Consider the following 22,569-nt stretch of genomic DNA (forward strand, 5'->3'; position numbering starts at 1 on the left):
TTTCTTCTTCTCTTGCTCTTTTCCTTTGTGTTTTGATTACTTTTTTGTGGTATGCTTATATTCCTTTCTCTTTTCCCCTTGTGTAGTTACTATAGCTTTTTGCTTTGTGGTTACCATGCGGCTTACATAAAACAACTCATATCCATAACAATCTGTTTTAAAGTTGATAACAACTTGTTTGATTTCATTGTAGAGCTCAACATTATTACTCTCCCTCCCTCACCTATATTTTATGTTTTTGGTGTGCTGTTTTACATAATTTTATCTTGTGTATCCCTTAACTAATTATTATAATCATAGTTTTTTTTTTTTACTGCTTTTGTCTTTTAACCTTCATACTTGCTTTATAAGTGATTAATCCACTACCTTTATTATATATTTACCTTTCCAGTGAGATTTATTCTTTCAAATGTTTTCTTGTTACTAATTTTTTTCAGCTTAGAGAAGTGTCTTTAACATTTCTTATAAGGCAGTTTTAACTCCTTTAGCTTTTTCTTATCTGGAAAACTTTATCTCTCTTTCACTTCTGAATGATAACTCTGTGAGATAGAGTGTGCTTGGTTGGAAATTTTTTTCCTTTCAGCACTTTGAATATATCCTGTCACTCCTTTCTGGCCTGCAAAGTTTCTGCTGAAAAATCTCCTTATAGTCTTATGGCAGTTCCCTTGTTCATGAAATTGTTTTTCTCTTGATGCTTTTAATATTCTCTCCTTGCCTTTAACTTTTAATATTTAGTTATAATGTGTCTTGGTGTGGGTCTCTTTAGGTTCCTCTTATTTGGAACTCTCTGTACTTCCTGGATATGGATATCTGTTCCTTTCCCAGGTTAGGAATTTTTCAGCCATTATTTCTTCAAATAAGTTTTCTCTCCCTCTTATCCTTCTGGGATTCATATCATGTGAGTGTTAGTCCATTTGATGTTGTCCCATAAGTCCCTTAAGCTATCTTCATTGTTTTTCTTTTTGTTTTCTTGTTTGTTTTGCTGCTTTGATTGGGTGAGTTTCACAGGCTTGTCTTCAAGTTGATTGATTCTTTCTTCTGCTTCATCTAGTCTACTGTTGCACCTCCTCCCCCCACACCCCCACCCTGTGTATATTTCATTTCAGTTCTTGTATTCTTCAGCTCCGTGACTTCTGTTTGGTACTTTCTTATATTTTCCATCTCTTTGTTGAAGTTCTCACTGAGTTAATTCTTCTCCCCAGTTCAGTGAGTATCAGTATGACTATTACTTTAAACTCTTTATCACATGCATTACTTATCTCTGATTTTATGCTTTTTTCCCTCTCAGGTTTTATCTTATTCTTTCATTTGGGACATATTCCTCAGTTTCTTCATTTTGCTTGACCCTCTGTGTTGGTTTCTATATAGTAGGTGAAACAACCACCTCTCCCATTCTTGAAGGAGGGGCCTCTAGTATGAGATGAACTTTGTTATTCAACACTGCCTCAGCTCTTGGTTTTCTCTCCAACCTTTGTGCTTGTCCAAATAGCCTATTTTTAATAGCTCCCAGCAGTTGAGAATGTTCTAAGATCTGTCACTGTCCTAAAGGGGAGGATCTCAGCACCTAGACCCTCAGACATCCGCTTTTATAAGTATGCAAATATATACAGTCCTGTGGGAGAACAAATATAAGCCCTGCTTGCCACTAAAGCCAGGTGATCTGGAGGTGTCTCCTGGGCAGCAATCACAAAAGTCAGACCTCCAGATGAGTATATAAGCTCTTTTCTGGGTTTTACCAGCAAGCTGGAGTAAGGCAGTGGGAGAGTGCCAAGATGGTATCCACAGCTTACATTCCTTGAGAGCAGGTCTGTAGGCCACTAAATATGTGCCAGACCTGAAGTCTGCCCCTCAGGCCAGAGTTTCAGGACAAGCACTGAGGCCTTCTTACAGAAAGACTGGGGGGTGTGCCTCATTTCACTGTCTGCATAGTGCCATGGTGATGGTAGCCTGTCCAGAAACGTCTCTGCCACAGTCCCATAGGCTGCAAAAATGCAACCTCCTCCACACACATGTTCACCTCCTCCCCCCAGCCACCAGAGCCAGGTGATAAAGGGTGTTCCCTGGGTGATAGCTGCAAAAACTAGGCCACCAGACATAAAATCCAGGGCATCAGACATTTGTAATGTTCCCCTCCAGGAGACACTGACATTGTGAAGCATGGCAGAGGATAAACACGAAGATAAGCCCTGCCCTCTGAGGTGTCTGGAAAGGATTACAGTCAGCCCCCAGATGCGTGTTTATTTAGAAGCCTGCCCCTCAGTCCACAGGCATGATGATTAGCTAATAGGCCTTCAGAGAAAGACTGAGCTCCTCGGTCTGTTGTCTCTTGCTGTGCCCTAGAGGTGGTAGCTATTTAAGAACTCTTTCTTCATGGGTTATAGTCCTGTGGGACCCACAAGCATAAGCCCTACTGGCCACCAGAACCAGGTGATGTAGAGGTGTCCCCTAGATGACACCCACCAAAATTGGGGCACCTTCCTGGAGATACTGGTGCTCTGGAGCACAGCAAAGGGAAAATGCGAAGATGCAGCTTGCATCCCTGGTGAGTGTTCCAGCACTCTCCTAGATGTGTGCGTTAAATTAGGTGTCTGCCCCTCAGGTGAGAGCCTCCTTCATTTTTTAAGTCTGAACACCATACACGGCCTCTTAGCTGGGCCCCGGGGTCCGAGCATGTGAGTTCTTTCAGAGGGCTTTCTCAGATCTCTACAGTCTTGTGGGTCTCGAGACAGGAGCCCTACTGGTTTTCAAAGTTAGATTTTTTTTAGGGGCTCATGTCTCAAGCGTATGGGATGCCCGATGTGGGTTTTGAACCCTTAGCTCCTCAGGAAGAAGCTCCAGGTTTTGAGTTCCTTCTGCCTTGTGGGTTGCTGCACCAATGGTGGGGTTTATGGTTGGGGTTGCATCCCAGCCTCTCCTACCCTCCTTGATGTGTTTTTCTTCTTGTTTGCCCAATGTGTAGTCATCATTCACCCAGACTTCAGGTTTTTTTGAAAGGAAATTCTTCCATATATAGCGGTAGGCTCAGTGTGGCTGTGGGAGGAGGTGAGTTTGGGATTTTCTTATGTCACCATCTTGAACTGGGACTTCTGCACAACATTCTGAAAGATAATTTCTTGCAATAACAAACCTGTAGAAATCTTTTTTAAAAATTAGTTTAACTGTCATTAATACTAGCACATTGTAAATCATTCAAGTGGTTAAAAAAAAAGAAAAAGATATATAGTGAAAAAGAATTCTCACATCCTAGATTAATTCCCTAGTCTCTTTACCTAGAAGGAAACACAGTTGCCAGTGTCTTATATATTTTTCCAGAAATATTCTGAGCATACATTCATGAGAACATATCCCTTTTTTTCTTTTTCACACATGAGATCTTGCTATTTCTATTCTTCCTCACTTTACTCTTTTCATTCAGCAGATTAGCTAGTCTAGATCTACTTCATTCTTTGGTAACAACTGCATAGTACCATAATTTAACAGTTTCTTACTGATGGAATTTTTTGTTTTTAAAAGTCTTTGCTGTTAATATGTTGTAATAAATATTCTTCACGTATATCTTTACCCATATGTGTGATATGGATAAATTGAAGACTTTTGAACAGGAGAGTGATAATATTAGATAGAGTTAAGGTGACCAGGATAAAAATATTTCTGCGTTGGTGTTCATAAACTTTTAGGCTCATTTTGTTCTTTAAGAAGTGTGCTGTTTTCCCTGTTAGGTTAGCTCTGCTTCTTCCCCATTGAAAGGGAGTTTTTATTCTAGTTTATAAGTCATGTAGTACTTGGCATCTTTCTTTCCTTGACTTCTGAGTATATGTAGATATTTTACATAGAGTTACTTGATTTCGGTTTGTTACCCTGTTTTATTTTCTCAATCTGTTACTTATCCGCCTCAGTTACTATCCAGAAATGTCTTAGAAATTTCAGTTAATTGTAATTGTGTTTCTTAGTTAAGCAAAGATTTGGGTCTTTTTGCTTGTTCTTTGGGATCCCTTGCATTTGTAGGTGAAAGGATCAATTAATCAGACATTGTCTCTCTTTTGATCCTTCTAACATTTCTATCCTTTCTAGAAATTGTTAATTCTCATCAGTATGTAAATTCACAGACTCTACCTACAGTTTAGTTGATCTGTATATGTTAAATCTTGTTCAAATATTTCTTTAATATTCTTTTATATCTTTTTTTATATCTTAGGATAACCTCTTCCTCACAGATAGCTCACTGCAAAGGAATACTTAATCCTTTGGATGGAAAAGTTTACTCCCTGAGTAGATATTTACTGAGCAGTATGAAAATCAGTGCTTTACTCTTGGCTAATTTTCTCATCATCAAGTCTCTTGAGGTATAATAAAACAAGAGTAAATCTTTAAAGATTTAACAGAAATCTGTAATTTAGAATGACATACATTTGAAGATAGAACGAAGGCAAGTGGTAGGGAGGATAAGGGAAATGAGGAATTAAATTGTTAAATATGTTAATGCAATGTGAAGGTTTTTGGTTGTTTTGTTCTTTTTCATCAAATTGATATGGATTTGAGGGCTAGTTTAATTCAATCCCATCATTTTTCTGATAAGGAAACTATTATGTAGAGGTATTGTCAGAGACTTACTCCAGCTCACAGGCTGCAACCAGAGCACCTGATTGCCAGCCCACTTTTGTTTGGGGATGTAATTGCTTGACTGTTTACCGTAGTAGTTAAAAATGTGTCAAGCAGCAAAGGAAATTGATCCCTTTCACATATTCTTATTTTAAACCACAATATATTATACTTAATGAGTTGAAATAACTATTTCTGAAAATGTAGGTAAAAAAAATGTTATAAATAGAATCATTTTCCTTCAAAAATATTCAGAAAATAATTTTGTTCATTGTCTAATAAGGTATTTCTGCCTCATCTCCTATTTCTCTAAATCCTTTAACAGAAAAATTTTTGTTTGTTGCTTGTTTTTTGTTTTTGTTTTGCTACGTAATATTTTGAAGTATTGTTTATCCAAATGTTCAGTTTCCTGTAAGTTATTTTTAAAATAGTTATGTAAAAGCCTTTGTCAGAACTTTGAGAAAATAATTGATTTATAAAGCTCTACTGTTAGTGATCCTGCTAAAGCAAAAGAAGCAGCATAGTGACTGTCTCATGATATTCTTCCCAATTATTGTTTTTCACGTGAGGTTATATTGTAAGGAAAAGTGAGCATTTACCAAATCTACTTTTGTGCTTTGAGCTCCCACAGAGAATCTTTGGTATTGTTAGCAAAGATAAAGACATTCTAAGAAAACTCCTTGCAGGAGAAATATCTGTCTATTTATATATTTACTTTCTGAATCTTCAATCTATTCTATAGCTATACTTTTAAAGGATTCATGCAGGTGAAACAGAGGGCAGCTGATGTTGTTTATGTTTTGGAGCCAACTTGTCGTGCCCGTCCCTATTTGCACCTGTTCAGGTTTACACCTAGCAGCTGTCAGTGTTCATAAGCTCTATGTTTACAGAAAAAGGAACATTTGATATGTGTGAATTTGATTAGTATTATCATTAACAACTGATCATTGAATTTTTTTGGCATATATAAAATCATCATGCAGGGAAGAAGTTGTTTGTGGTAATTCTGATTTTTGTCTGTTCTCAGAATTGTTATAGGTAAATATCATCTCAGTAAAATACAGTAAATTCATGTTACCCAGTGTGCGCGAACATTATGATGTGAATTAATTGTATATTATACATAATCAATTTTAAACAATTAGGACAAAATGTAAAATAATAAACTCTGGCGGTATGCTGATAAAGATAAGTTGAATATAATTTTATCATTTATTGCAGTGGCAATAAATCAGCTTGAAATATCTTATAATAATTATAAAGAACTTCCACTTAACAGAAAGTTTTGGTTGATTGAATTCCAAGTAATACAGTTTTTGATACTTTAGATCAGAATTTCTCAACCTTAGCACTACTAACATTCTGGGCCAGGTAATTATCTCTGTGTGGGAATGTCCTGTGAATTGTAGGATGTTTAGCACCATCCCTGCCTGGACTCTTTCTATGTGATACCAGTAGCACCTTCTCAGTTATGACAATCAAAGCTGTTCCCAGACATTGTCAAATGTTTCCTAGTAGATGAGGGGGTATTACAGCATCACCTCTGGTTAAGAACTACTGCTTCAGACCATGGGAAAGATCTCTAATGGATCAAATCATTTAGAATCCCTTCATCATGGCACATTTTTCACCCATTCACATCAACAACTTTTTTTACTGTAGTGTTATATGTTAATTTTCAGTTGTAGTAATCTTTACCCTACCTGATTAGCTTTGTAAATAAGAAAATTCTGAAGTTATACATTAGAAAATATCCTCTCATGAATGGCCTTAAGCTAAAAGACATACCTACTAATTGATATTCTCCCATAGGTGAGTGTGTTGTGGTTGGGATCATGTTCTTACAGTCTGTTCATTTTTATCTTGTGTCTGGGCTGGTTTTGGCCACAAAGAATTGGTTGGATGGTGTTTGTTTGGAACGTGCGATGAAGGTGATATTCTTAACACACAGAGTCAGAATGAGAGGCTATTACAGGAGTGTAAGTATCAGATCTGGATGCTTTGGCCAGAACCGAAATCTGGGAATAGGTGGTTCTTGGATACTATTTTTATTTTAATGAATGTATTTTTCTGAGATGGTTTGAATAAATGGATTTCTGCCAACTTTTATGTAGTATGCTTGAATGATGAATAGTAACTGGTGATCACAGAGTAAATTTTTTCAACTGAAAATTAATATGTTAATTTTCATTTATATTTGTGCTCCAGGTTTTTTGGAAAGTTTTGAGGTAAAACACCTTGCCATTTGTACTTATACAATTGTGAGGCATTTTTAAAAATTTTTTAAAAAATATTTTATTTTATTTATTTATCTTTTGGCTGCATTGGGTCTTCGTTGCTGGGGCTTTTCTCTAGTTGCGGTGAGTGGGGGCTACTCTTTGTTGCGGTGCCCGGGCTTCTCATTGCGGTGGCTTCTCTTGTTGCGGAGCACGGGCTCTAGGTGCACGGGCTTCAGTAGTTGTGGCACGCGGGCTCAGTAGTTGTGGCTCGCTGGCTGTAGAGTGCAGGCTCAGTAGTTGTGACGCATGGGCTTAGTTGCTCTGCGGCATGTCGGTTCTTCCCGGACCAGGGATCGAATCCATGTCCCTGCATTGGCAGACGGATTCTTAACCACTGCGCCACCAGGGAAGTCCCGAGGCATTTATTTTAAATCTTTCTTTTTAAATTTTTATTTGAATATAGTTGCTTTACAATGTTGTGTTAGCTTCTACTGCACAGCAAAATGAATCAGCCATACATATACATATATCCCCTTCCTTTTGGAGTTCCCTCCCATTTAGGACACCACAGTGCATTAGAGTTCACTGTGTATACAGTATGTTTCCATCAGTTGTCTATTTTATACATAGTATCAGTAGTGTATATGTGTCAATCCCAATCTCCCTATTTTAAATTCCTATCATAACTTATCTGGGTAAAAAATGTCAAACATGCTATGCATATACATATAACCTATAAATAGATGTGAGTCAGAAATATTTACTTGAAATGAATAATCTAAAAATACCTTTTACTGCCACACATACCCATGGATAATTATATGCACAGACATTCACTTATTAAAAACAATTGCTGACAATTATTGAATGCCAGGTATTCAGAACTTTATATGCATTATCTCATTTAACCTTCCCAGTTATACCTTCATACTACTCATGAGGAAACTGGAAGTTCACTGAAGTTACATAATTTATAAGGTCATAGCTAATAAGGTTCAGATACAGTTTTTAAACCCAGATAACATCTATTATCAAGTGTCTTACTGATACAATGTAATCTCTATCTTCATTTCTTCAGGGTCTAAGTTTATACTCTTCAATCCCAATGCATGTATATATATATATTTTTTAAGTGCTTACTGTATGCCAGACTTTGTTTTTTCTTTTCTTTACTTTTTATTTTGAAATAATTTTAGACTTTAAAAACAGTTAAAAAGCAAATACATAGTATTCACCTATATTTTTTACCCAGCTTTCCCTAATGTTATTAATTTATATAACCATAGTACAATTATTAAAATTGAAAAATCAGAAAATTTACATTGGTACAATACTATTAACCATAAACTACATACCTTTTATGAATTTTACCAGTTTTTCCATTAATGTCCTTCTGTTCCAAAATCCAATCTGATCCCACATTATTTAGTTGTTGTATCTCCTTAGTCTTCAACCTATGGCAGTTCCTCAGTCTTTCCTTTTTTTCATGACCTTTATACTTGATGAATACTAGTCAATTATTTTGTATATGGTCTCTCAGTTTGGGTTTGTCTGATGTTTTCTCATGATTCCATGGAGGTTATATGTTATTGGGAAGAATACCACAGAGGTGATATGCTCTACTGAGCGCATCAGAGGATACATGATATCAATATGTTTTATTATTGGTGATACAGTTTCTCCACTGTGGTGTTACTCTTTTGCCCTTTTTAATTAGTAAATATCTTAAAGGGGATACTTTGAGACTATGCAAATCCCTTGTTTCTACTCAGACTTTCACCTACTGCTTTTAGCATCCTTTGGTGCACATGTATTTTAAACTTTCTCCCTTGAATAGTTCTTACAATATGGCAAGCCAATGATTGTTTTGTGAATTATTCACTGTTACAAAGGCATTGCCTTCCTACCTTTTAACTTGCAAATTGGTGGCTAGGATTCTTTCCAGAGTTAAGCTTAGTAGGGAACAATAGTAAATAAAATCTGAATTCAATAATATTTAACTTAAAAAGAAAAACTTGATAAGCCAATCCTTGTTAATGCAAGCATAAAACAATCTTCATTCTAGAGTAGCAAAGGCTAGAGTGGATTTGTTACATTTCTTTAAAATGAAAAGAAAGATATCTATAAGATGAACATGGAATAGTTGACCAAATTTTGAGTTACTGGAACTAAGAAATACCTATTAAAACATGAGAAAAAAAGTTTTAACTTAAGGCCAGTGTAAGAAAAAAGTACTTTATGTATGAGAGGAATACTGGCTAGAAATATATATCTAAGATTAAAACAGTTGAAATAAAAGAATATATGAATAATGTATATAATAGAACTTCTAAGGAAAATGGCTGCATAAGCATGTTTTTTAAAAAAGAGATAAACTTTTCCCACTTAAATGAACAGTAAGAACAACAAGAATAAATGAGAAAACTGCACTTTTACTGAAACTGAAAAAGGCCCCCAACCTCATACTACTAGCTCTAGTTCTACTCTTTTGTACTGCCAGGTTTCAATTTTATTTTACCTTTAAACAGTGTTAAATAAAGGAACTATTGGTACTTTATTTCTATAGAATAGAGTCTTAAAAGTAGATTGGTAGATCCAAGTACATGTATATTTTTTATTTTAATAAATATTTCCAGGAAGAGTAATCTCCAGTGAGCAATATGTAGAGACTGCTCATTATGCCTTCTGAGTATTCCTTGTTTTAGTCTTGGGTGAATTTATATCAACAGAAAGAAATATACCAAGAGCTCATAACCTACTATCCTATAAAAAGCAATGACTTTCATTCATTGAGCTTTTATATGCCAGGTACTCAGCTAAAGTGCTTATCTATATTATGTCCCAAATTACTTCTGCTGTGGAGTACAAAGGCAAATTTTTTTTTAAAAAACCCTTTCATTATTTAAAAAAAAAATAATACATTTACTAACTTCCAGTTACAAAATAAATGAGTCACAAGAATGAAATGTACAGCATGGGGAATATAGTCAATAATATTGTAATATCTTTGTATGGTGACAGATGGTAACTGACTTATCATGGTGATCATTTTGTAATGTATAGAAATATTGAATCACTATGTCATGCACCTAGTATTCACACGGTGTTGTAGGTCAATCTTACATCAATTTAAAAAAATTTTTAATTAACAAAATGAAAAATAAAATCATTGAGAAGCCCCCAAAATACATTTAAATAGTACATTTTAGAAATCTTTGAGACAGTAAGGTTACCAGCTCTAAATTTTTTAAAACAGCCTTTTCCTGTAAACTCAATCTATGTTTTGGGTTTTTTTTTTTTTGTAAATATATGTGTTTTGTACTTAGTGAAATGAGACTTGCTGGTGAAGATAGTTTATAGAGGAAGTTGTCAGCCATGGACCTTGCTGTCAGACAGCCGTGTGTCTCAAAGCTTATTAGTAACTGTTTGATGACCCAAAATCTGCCTTTTAGGCATCAGTTCCATGTAGCCATCAGTACCAACTACGCCTCTCCATATTGAACACTGATAAAGAGAAAGAAAAATTCTTTAAGATTATGGGCATACTTGTTATAGCAGTTCATTATCTTTGGAGGTGATTGACAACAATGTCAGAATATGAAGAGAAGTTTTTGAATTGTCGGTGATTGGAAAACTCATTGAAACTGCCCTGTTAATGATGCTATTGTGTCAACCTGAGATTACCTTTTTCATATGTATCTATCTTAGAAAAATCATCTACATACCATATGGATTCTCAATTATTTAAACATTAATCTTGCATTTTTTTAATTGACCAATATTTTACTTTATTTTTTAAAATTTATTTTATTGAAGTATAGTTGATTTGCAATGTTGTGTTAATTTCTGCTATACAGCAAAGTGATTCAGTTATACATGTATATGTATTCTTTTTCATATTCTTTTCCATTGTTTATTACAGGATATTGAATATAGTTCCCTGTGCTATACAGTAGGACCTTGTTGTTTATCCATTATATGTGTAATAGTTTGCATCTCCTAATCACAAACTCCCAACTCATCCCTCCCGCTCCCCCATGCCCTGCAACCACAAGTCTGTTCTTTATCTCTGTTTCTGTTTCATAGATAAGTTCATGTGTGTCATATCTTAGATTCTACATATAAGGGATATCATATGGTATTTACCTTTCTCTTTCTGACTTACTTCACTTAGTTTGATAAGCTCTAGGTCCATCCATGTTGCTGCAAATGGCATTATTTCATTCTTTTTTATGGCTGAGTAATATTCCACTGTATATGTATACCACATCTTCTTTATTCATTCATCTGTCGATAGACATTTAGGTTGTTTCCATGTCTTGGCTATCATAAATAGTGCTGCTATGAACATAGGGGTGCATGTATCATTTCAAATTATAGTTTTGTCCAGATATATGCCCAGGAGTGGGATTGCTGGATCATATGGTAGTTCTATTTTTAGTTTTCTGAGGAACCTCCATACTGTTTTCCATAGTGGCTGCACCAATTTACATTCCCACCAACAGTGTAGGAGGGTTCCCTTTTGTCCACACCCTCTCCAGCATTTGTTATTTGTAGACTTTTTAATGATGGCCATTCTGACTGGCGTGAGGTAGTACCTCATTGTAGTTTTTATATACATTTCTCTAATAATTAACAATGATGAGCATCTTTTCATGTGTTAAATGGCCAATATTTTTAAATGAAATGAAATTATTTTCCTTAGAAAACATATAGTAATTATGTGAATTGGCTATAGAATTGCATGCAAAAATCTTTTTGTGATTAGATTATTTGAATGATGAAAGTTTACTTGTGATTGATCATAAGTTCATTTATGGGTGAGTAGTGTATTTTTTTGTCTCTTCCTATATATGTGTACTCTTTAAAGCAACTGTGAGCTTTACAGTTTCCTTGCTTAATTGTGGTATTAGTGTATGTAGAATATTAAAATGACCATAACCTATTCTAGATTTTAAAAATTTATTGAGATATAATTGACATATAACATTATATTAGTTTCAGGTGTACAACGTAATGATCGATATTTGTATGTATTGTGAAATGAACACCACAAAAAGTTAATATCCATCACCACACAGTTACAAATTTTTTTCCTTGTGATGAAAACTTTTAAGATCTACTCTCTTAGCAACTTTCAAATGTACAATAAAGTATTATTAACAATAGTCACTATGCGGCCCATTACATCCTATGACTTACTTGTTTTATAATGGGAAGTTTGTACCTTTTGACTCCTTCATCCATTTCCATTCTAGATTTTTAATATCAACATAAACTATTACAATAAGACCCATGTAAGGTTGTACCCAAAATAGCTAAGCAAATTAATACAGATGCTTAGAGGTGGTTAAGTCATTATAAATGGATCATACTAAAGCCATTTTGAGACCATAGTTCAGACTAGACTCTAGTATAAACTCTAAAATGTATTTGTCTTTTTGGGGTGGGACTCACTGTATTGGGGATTACCAGGTCAGATTCATGGATGTTTAAGACCTACAACTATATTGCTATCCGGATTTAGAAGACAGGGTTACAGTTCACTCAAATGTGGTAGTATCTTCTTGATTCATTAAGATAATGTGGGTATTATGATGTAAGTGAATAGATCATGAGGTGATTTAAGAAGAATAAGAAGTTAATATGCTAATTTTCCTAAAGTTATGGCAACACACAGTTGTATGAAGTTACTGTATTCAAATGACTATTATTATTTTTTTATATAAGAATATTCTGCAAGTCTATTAGAAGACGATTTGGTATACTTAACATTAAGCTTACTTCATAAACTGGTATTTTAAATTATATTATTTTTATTTATTTCATATTTTATCTCTCTGAAGAACATGTATTTCTAAACTTATTTCATATCTTAAAAAAGTATTCCTAGAAGTTTGACTTATTTTAAATATGTTTCATTCTTTTGCTTAATTCCACTATTTAATACTGTAAATTAACATTTGTCTCCCTCCCACAGATATGGAGTCTGGAGAACGGTTACCATCCTCAACAGCCTCCTCTGCTACACCGACTTCATCTTCTATACCTTCTGTGGCTTCATCAGTTTCAAAAGGCGGCCTTTCCACTGGAGCTGCTTCACTTAGCTCTACAATCAACCCATGTGGTGAATACCCTTTATTAGCTCAATTTTAGAATGCCATCCTTTTACTAATTTGCATTCATAGTGTTTTATTGAACTCTGAATAAAATGTTCTCATTACCTCTGTTGATCTGTTGAACAGTGGCTAGGTTAAACATTTAGTCTCTGCTTTTTCTGTATTTTATCAACACACTGGAGTAACACTGCTTATTCCATGTTTTCTATGATTTTTAGAAGCTTTGAGAGTTTCATCTTAATATCTTCCTTTGACCATTTTAATTAATAAATTAATACATGCAAACTCTTTTAAAACAATAGGCCCATGAGGGAGTGAAGAAATATAAAGGAATCCTTGATGGTAAGATAAGGTCCCAATGCCATGGACCCTTTGCCCTAAATTTGCTTCCAGTATTCGAAATGACCTTCACCAAACCCCAGCTACCCTAGTTCACAAGATGTATACTCAGGCATATCATTTACCTGATGGAAAATATTTTTAAAGTTTTAAATATTTTGAAAAATATTTTAAGATATTTGACAAATTTTTCTTAAACATGAATGAAGTTTATACTGCTAAAAAGGGAACTTAATTTCAGTAGTGAAAATATCCTCAATTTTAGTTTTATGTGGAAGGTATTTTTATTTACCCCTCAAAATCACTTTTTGCCCAAACATATGTTTGGGTATTTGGTAGAATACATTCTTTTTTTTTTTTTCTTTTTAACCTAAACTTGATTAACTTATTCCTTTATCACTAGGAAGATTTTTAATCTTAAATATATTTTATCTTATAGATTATTTCATATAAGCATTAGAACTAAATGATATTTTACTTTTTCAAAATTAGATTTATAATTTTGGGTAAATGAAATACATAAATATGGAATGTTTGCTGACAAAATACCCTAGCAAATTGTCAAATATATATTTATTGAATTATTCTGATTTTTTTTCAATCAATGGAATGACAAGGATATCATTTTGTCATTTTATCAGAACAATTTTCTAACATTTTCTTAGTGATCATAAAATAACTAAAATAAAATACTATTACATTTTAAAAATAAATAAATAAAATTCCTGTTCTCCCTCACCTTGTACAATCTTGGTTAAGGCATTCATTTAACAACTTCATCCACATTTCCCTTGTGTATGAAATGACGGCTATATATAAAATGATGAATGCCTTTGATGATATGCTGTGTTCAAAAATAGTGATACCATGGTTGGCATTACCTTAAGTTTCTTTGTCTAAATGATTGCACACAGCTGTACTTTTGTAATTATTCTTTCGTGCTTTTTATAACTCTTCTCCTTTCATTTGTGTCAGCTCCTTTCATTGTGTTCCTCCCATCTGCTGTCTTACTTTGTATTTACTTGTGAATTTGTATTTAAAATATATAATATTTCTAGGGAAATGTCCTTTTTTTTTAATGTTGAAGCTTTCAGTCCTTGAGTACAGAGCCTTGAGTTTTCTGGACCCTTTGCTACCACCTATTTCTCACTTAGTTTTCTGAATTAGTGACATTTGAATTGCTTATGATTCAGAGTAGTCACATGTTGGGTGCTATTTTTTGTTAGTGGTAGTTGAGAGTTGCAGAAGGGTGGGTATGCTTAGTTGCTGAATAACATCAGAAATTTCCTTATCTAGAAAGGAATTAGTTTTCATCATTTATTTGCAAGTAAAATAGGTGGTTGAGTTTTTATGTGGAGATACTTAAATTGAATGAAACTATAGTTTATTTCAATGTTTGTTCCAAAATATATCACTTATTAACACATTATACCTTTAGTACCTACAGCATGAGTTTTTTTCACTTTCTAAGAAAATGATTTTTTGTTTTTAACATTCGCAGTGTTGTGGTTTATGTTTAAAGTAGAGCCTTACAATGCTTGGAGAATGCTTAGTTGTCCTGCATAATTCAGTCTATCATATTTTCCTGTCTTCTCTTATTTGATTCATTGTTTTTGGCCTAGTCATTGTCTGTAATTTTCTCCTTTTAAAAGTAAAATTATAGAGTGATAATGGGCCTAGCCTCTTTATTTTAAACAATTTGAATCTCCTCAATGTTTTTGATGTATAGAAACAACAAAAAAGAATTTTCATCTGTAAAATGTCAAAACCTCACCAGTTCTTTAATAGTCCCTTTGAGGACATTCTTTTGTTTTAAACAGTTATTTTAATTGGCCTTTCTCTGTCATCTTCATTAATGATATTCCTGTAGGAATTCCTCTGAGTTACAAAGGATTTAATTCAAGCCTACTTTTGAACTTTGAACGATCAACTAATTTCTTTTGAATCAACACCTTGTCAGGGTCTGGAAGTATACATACCTACTGTTACTATTATGATGCTGGTAGAAGACGTGAGACTCCTAGGTCAGAGATGTTATTACTATAGCATAGCAAATAGCATAAACATCATGTTGGCATTGGCTCCCCATGTCTCCCAAGTCCCACAGGGGCAACACAGAGGGGCCCAGTTGAATCTTATGCATATAGTGGGGTTGTGTCACGGCTTAGGCAACCCGCTGCTTTTATAGTAAATGAAAGCAAAGCCGCTCTTTGTCTGGAAGGAAATGTCACCTCATCCATCAAGGTTGCTCACTGCAATCCTGCGAAATGGCCCAGTTTTAAAGAGTGGTCAAGACCTTGCATTCTTGGCATACCCAGCAACAACATGCAGGGACCTTGGAGGACTGTCTCTCACAACACACCTTTAATTTTATAACAGTAACTTGGATAGAAAATAACACTGCAATAAAGATTGATTAATCTAAGGCTCTCTGCATATAGTGGGTCTTGTCGGTCTTAGAAGAGTTATACTTCTTTTCCCTTTAAAGTATGATTTTTAAAAAATAACTTGCCTACTTCTAAACAATAATTTTGGACAGCTTTCAATAAATATGTTGGCACAATAAACAAAACAATTAACTAAAATTTTAAAAGATAGGCTCTAAAAAGTATAAAAGTGTTAGCCAAGGAAAGCCACAGATGTTGAACAAAAAACTTAACTAATTAGCTGTTAAGCATAAAAAGAAAACATAGTGGGCTACGTGGCTCACATACTAGTGCTAGTGAACATCATTTCCTCAGAGAAAAATGAACTTTTTCCTGGCTCTGAGTGGTTTGGGGAATATACCACCAGAACCTTTGTATAAAAGGCCACATGATACACAATATCCTATATGCCAATTTTATACGTATTCAGACACTATTTAACATATTACCTCTGAGTGAAAGCTGAAAGAATAGTATTTCAGCATAGTTCCAAAATTAAACTTTACAGAGTGGATTTGTTCGAGATTTGTGGTCATTTGACCTAATACAAACAAAGCATAGAACTTTGAGAAATTTCAGTGATAGTTAAACTGTGCCATAGACCAGTGGTTTTCAGTCCATTTTTGAGGTAGAACCCTTCAAACAAAACTTGTAAAATGCTGCATGTAGAAAACAGAGAAAGTGTTTAAAACTTCTCTCATTAAAGCTGGGGTATGCCTACTTTTCTTTTAAAGTTAGAGACTGAATTACACATGTATCTTAATTGCAGGCCTTCCTCTGTAGAGCTGTGCCAAATCATGGTAGATTGAGGAAATCGCAAGTTGATCAGTCAGGCCTCAACTTAGGGTATGTGTTAGTTACGACAATGATTAACTATGAATAGGAACACATGGCAAATACACGTACCAGTCCATAGATCCGCAGTTCTGAGGTGGGTGATGCCATCACAGACCTGGGCTCCTAATTTTATATCCTGTCTTCTGAGGTATGGGATTTTCATGCTCACGTGTCTTATCTCATGGATTTAGAAGGCTGATCCACCTACAGCCCTGTTTTCCAGGAAGGAAAAAGGTGGAGTAGAAGAGGGCAAAAGTTGTATGCCAGCTTACTTTGACCCCTTTTAAAGAGCTTTCCCAGAAACCCCATCCAGAGATTTCCACTTAGTATCTCTTTTGTCGGAACTATATGAATGGTAATCTCAGCTTCAAGGAAGGCCAGGAAAATTAGTTTTTAGCTGAGCATATTGCCATCCTGAAGAAAATAGAGGTTATTAGTAAGGAATAAGGAGAGAATGGATAGCCAGTATCTGCTATGGCTAAATGGAACAAAGGGACAGGAGATCAAGCTGGGGAGTAGGTTAAGGTCAGATTATTTAGAACTTCATGCACCATGTTTAAGGGTTTAGACAGAATGATGTATTGATTAAAAGCAAGGACTTTGCAATTGAAAGGCCCTGAAATTGAATCTTGGCTTGTCCACTTATTAGCTATGTGAATTTGAGTACATTACCCCTTTCTGAACTTCGGTTACCTCATCTATAAAATAAATATGATACCCATTTTATAATGATAAATGAGATAATGCCTGACGTAGAATAGGTGCCTAGCAAGTTGTAACCTTTATTTTTATTCATACTTGATCAAGTGGAAGGATTTTAATGCTTTGAAAATGGTAGCTCTAGCAGCATGTAGAGCATCAGTTTGCAATGAGGATGGGACTAGAGGCAAAGAAGACCATTAGAAGGTACTTAAATTTATCTGGGTGAGAAATGATAAGGGCCAAAATTAAGGAGTTATTGGAGATGGAGAAAGAAACAAGGTTCCAGAGATATTTTGGGAGTAGATTCTTATGGGATATAATGACTGGATTTGGGCAAAGTGATGTTGAGAGAGAGATTGAGAGAGAGAAGCCCTGACATGACTTGGATAACTGGGAGAAGGGTGATGTAATGAGAAATGTGGAGGAAGAATACATTTTAAAGTGTAAAAGGGTCATTTATCTTTTTGCATGTTGCATTTGAATGGACTATACATCCATGTAAATACTCTTGGTAAATATTAGAGTTGTTTCCAACTTTTGCCAATTACAATGTTATGACCATCATTGTACATGAATCCTAATGCATATGCATAAGTTTTTGAACATGTCTTCAGCTTTACCAGTAGTACCAATTTATTTTCTCATCAGCTGTGTATTATAATTCCTGATGCTTATCATTCATGTTGACACTTTTCATTGCCAGACTTTTTGATTTTTGTCCATGAATATGAAGTAGTGTTCATTAAGGTGCCTTTTAATAAGTTTATAGCTTTTTGGGTTTCCTCTCTTTTGAAGTGATTGTTTAGGGCTTTGGTGCATATTTCTATTGGGTTGTGTATCTTTTTCTTATAGATTTGTGAGTTCTTTTTATATTTTGGATGCTGGTCCTTCTTTCAGTTATCTTTGTGGGAGATAGCTTTTCCCACATGGTGTGTCTTTTTTTTTCTACACTGTCTTTTGATGAAAAGAACTTCCAATTTTAATGTCGGCAGATTTATCAATATTTTTATTTATGGTTATGCTTTTTGTCTAAGAAATTGTCCTCTACCTCCAAGGTTATGCATATATATTTTTGAGATTTCACTTATCTCTCATTTAATATTACTTTGAAAAGTATATGGTTATCAGATACCAGGCCAGTTGTGATAGACTGAATTGCCTTTTTGGTTTTGGAACTATCACCAGTTGAGATTGTTATTTGGTGTATCAGTGAGTTCAACTAGAGATAACATAAACCACTGATGCTATTTTAAACAGAAAGATTTAATACAGGGAATCAGGCACTTATAAAATTATTGAGGAGCTGACCCCTGACCCCTATGAGTGATTTCAGAGCATTACTGTTGAATTGACCTGCTTAAGGAAATTACCTCTAGTTCAGTCAGGGCACCATTGTTCTAACTGATGGCTCCATGGATCATACCACCTCAGCTGCAATCCAGTCATCAAGAACCACTGACATAACAGGCTCCAGGGCTGTTCTGTGCTGCCTGCTAGATCTGCACCAGCAAAAAGGATACCTCATGTACTGCCAATCTGCCAGCTTAACTCAGTGCCAAATACATCTGATTGGCAGAATCTAAATTATATCCAGAATCCTGGCTGCAAGAGAGACTGGTAAATATACTTTTTAGCTGCTCAGCTTCTGCATCACAGGAAGGTACACTAAAAAGAGGTTGGGGCACATGTTAAATTATGAGCCAATTATCTATCCATTTCAGCTCATCTGGTGATAGCCCCCCTTCCATATCTCCCCACCTTTGTATTATAATAAATTTCTGATACCTATACATGAGCTTTATTCCAACTTCAATGGTTCTTTTCTTCTGAATAAAATAGTATTTCATTAGTGCATCTAGTAGCTCATGTACTTACTACAAATCTCTTTTGATATACTATTGTATGTAATAATATAAGTTAAACCAAATAAAATAAATGCTTAACTCAAGACGATATCACAAAACAGAAAGATTTCTGTCACAAAAGCAAATACTTATCAATTCTTTTTAAAGATTGCAAAAAACTTTTCAAGGACCCCATTCCTCCTATACAGTATCATTAATTTTTCTGTATTTATTGGATCATGTCCATTAGTATAAAAGCATGCTCATAGTATCTCCCGTCTTAAAAAATAATACATACCAAAACCCCTTCCCTCTTTCACCCCAAACACTCTTCTGGCAATTACTCTGTTTTCTGCCTTACTTTATAACCAAACTTCTCAAAATACATAGTTGTATGTGCTTTCTCCTTTTCCTTGTCTTTTATGTATATCTCAGTCCACACCAGTGTCACTTTTCTGTTCTCATCTCACTCAACCTCTCGGAAGAATTGACACAATTGACCAGTCCTTCCTTCTTAAGAACCTTTTTTAGGGAAGAGTTTGCATCAAATTGATAATATTTCTTCTCTAAAAGTGTGGTAGAATCCACTCTGAAGTCATATGGGCTTGGAAGATTGTTGTTTTTTTGTTTGTTTGTTTTAATGTTGTTGTTGAAGATAATAAATCAGGAGTTCAACTTTTTTTTTGGCCGCGCCGTGTGGCTAGTGGGATTTTTTTAGTTCCCCATCCAGGGATTGAACCCGGGCCCTCGGCAGTGAGAGCATGGAGTCCTAACCACTGGACCACCAGGGAATTCCCAGGAGTTCAACTTTTAAAGTAGAAGTATAAAACTATTCAGGTTATCTTTTTCTTTATGAGTGAGCTTTGTTAGTGATGTCTTTCAAGGAGTTTGTCCATTTCCTCTAAGTTGTTGAATTTACAGGTACAGAGTTGTTCCAAATAGTACCTTATCCTGGGACTTCCCTGGTGGCACAGTGGTTAAGAATCCACCTGCCAATGCAGGGGACATGGGTTCGAGCCCTGGTCCGGGAAGATCCCACATGCCGAAGAGCAACTAAGCCTGTGCACCACAACTACTGAGCCTGTACTCTAGAACCCACGAGCCACACTACTGTGCCCACGTGTCACAACTACTGAAGCCCATGCGCCTAGAGCCCATACTCCGCAACAACAGAAGCCACCGCAATGAGAAGCCCACGCACCACAACAGAGAGTGGCTCCTGCTCGCCGCAACTAGAGAAAGCCCACACGCAGCAGTGAGGACCCAATGCAGCCAAAATATTAATGAATTAATTAATTAATTAAAAAAATAGTACCTTATCCTTTGAATGTCTGTAGGATTTGTAATGATATCTTCTCTTTCATTATTGATATTAATAATTTGTGCTCTTTTTTCCTTTGTGACTAGAGCTTTTATCAATTTTATTAATCTTTTTGACAAACTAGATTTTGGTTTCATTGATTTTTTTTTTCCCGATATTCTGTTTTCTGTTTCATTGATTTCTGCCCTTTATTATTTCCTTCTGTTTTTCCATGGGTGGGATTTCCTCATCTTTTCTCCTAATTTCTTGAAGAGAAAACTTAGATCGTTTATGTTAGACCTTTCTCCTTTTCTTATATATATATATATATATATATATATATATATATATATATATATATATATATATGCATTTAATGCTATGAATTTCCCTTTTAAATACAACTATAGCCGCATCCCACAAATTTTGATATGTTTTCATTTCATTATCATTCTAGTAAAAATATTTTCTATTTTCCTTTGTGAATTCTTCTTTGACTGATGGGTTGTTTAAAAGTCAGTAATTTAACATTTAAATGTTAAATGTTTCAATTGATGTCCATTTTAGTTTTATTGTGGTCAAAAAACATACTAATGATATGTGCTCTGTTTTTTGGCTTCCCACTGCCACTTTTGCAGACTGGCCGCCTGTGGGTCTCCTCTGTGCCTGTAAAAGTTGTTGGGTCAGCCAACTACGTAGCAGAGATGCATCTCTTTCTCTTTGTGGTTTCCTTGCTCCTAAGATTACCCCTTGATTTCCAGCTGCTCTGCCAGCTTTTGACTCTGTTCTCTGACACTTCAGGCTTTCTGCTGTCTAAGCTAATCATGGTGAAGGTATGCACTCAATTAAGGAATACATCAAATTGAACAGATCTGCTGTGTGTAGCTCTGTCTTTCTGTACGTTCTCTCCTGGCTATTTTGTGGTGCCCCATGCACAGTGTACTTTTAGCTAGGCACTTGGAAAGTTTAATCTCTGAATTTGAGTCTCCTTTCTGTGGTTTGATCACTGCCAAGATTTCCCCTTTAAATTTCCTGATTTCCTGATGTTTTCTTAGCCCTGGAGTCTGACCTCTGGCACCTTTAGTTGATAAGCCTGCTGTTTCATCTTCCACTGTTTTCTGTAGTTATAGCTGTGAGGTTTAGACAGCAGTATCAGACCAGAAAGCCACAAAGTCACACTTCTCACCCCTTCTTGTTACCATTTTTTCCAGATTAAACTTTCCCCTGGCTTTTCTCTGCTTTTGGATGCTTTGCAGTATCTTTAGTTTTCTTGTTGTTGTTTTTTGATATTTATTTATTTATTTGGCTACACCAGTTCTTAGTTGTGGCATGCGGGATCTTTTAGTTGCTACGTGCGGGGTCTTAGTTGCGGCATGTGGGATCTAGTTCCCTGACCAGGGATCGAACCCCCGGGGCCCCTGCATTGAGGGCGTGGGGTCTTAACCACTGGACCACCAGGGAAGTCCCTTGTTGTTTTAAATCACATTTTTATAATTATTTTCTGTGGGTGATTTGTGTGACCACTTCACTACTACTCCACCATTACCTGAAGTTGTCCCCTGCAAAATGAATCACTTTCTTTTTTAAAAAAATTTTCACCTGAGAGTCCAGGGGTGACATGTGACACAATCTAGCCAATCCAAACATCATATTTCCCACACAATGATGGTTAAGTGATTGGTTAAGGAAGGCACATGAGACTAATCAAAGGCAAAGAGTTTCCGTTCTGGGATTTTTACTGGGACTGGTGAGGGAGGATACCCTTTTGTCCCACAAACCTAAAAGGAAGGGCCTATCTGAGGAAGTAGAGCCAAGAGACGAAAGAGAAATTAAGTCCCAGTAAGCTTTCAGCCAACCTTCTTTATCTGAAGTGTGCCTTTTCCCAATGCTTTTATGTTATGTGAATCAACACGTTTACCTTTCACTTAGCCATTCTGAGTTGGATGTTTTGTACTTTTCAACCTAACTGATATACCCTCTGTGATCGAAGCCCAACTCAGGGTCTCAACCATGTTCTCTCTTTGTCTTAGAGGAACTGCATAAGGCTGATTTTCATGCTTTGTCTCAGGTTAAGTGTTCTGAGACATTAATTAGAGAAGTCTCCTCTGTTCATAACGTCTAGGTAATTGCTCTACTATTACCTGTTTTTGCACCTAGTAATTTCCTCCATAGTACTCTTCACAG

General features: G+C 35.4%; 1 protein-coding gene across 16 annotated transcripts in view; it reads left to right on the forward strand.

The window, feature by feature from the left end:
* BAZ2B (bromodomain adjacent to zinc finger domain 2B) overlaps positions 1 to 22,569 on the forward strand; it is a 383,609-nt gene that overhangs the window by 242,360 nt on the left and 118,680 nt on the right. For all 16 annotated transcript variants that reach the window (XM_068545042.1, XM_068545028.1, XM_068545035.1 and 13 more), the window contains one exon: positions 12,799 to 12,945. In XM_068545042.1, coding sequence (XP_068401143.1) covers positions 12,801 to 12,945 — 145 coding nt within the window. In that variant the 5' untranslated portion in view covers positions 12,799 to 12,800. The remainder of the gene's footprint in view (positions 1 to 12,798; positions 12,946 to 22,569) is intronic.

The sequence above is a fragment of the Eschrichtius robustus genome, chromosome 5 (genome assembly GCF_028021215.1).
Source record: "Eschrichtius robustus isolate mEscRob2 chromosome 5, mEscRob2.pri, whole genome shotgun sequence".
NCBI lineage: Eukaryota > Metazoa > Chordata > Mammalia > Artiodactyla > Eschrichtiidae > Eschrichtius > Eschrichtius robustus.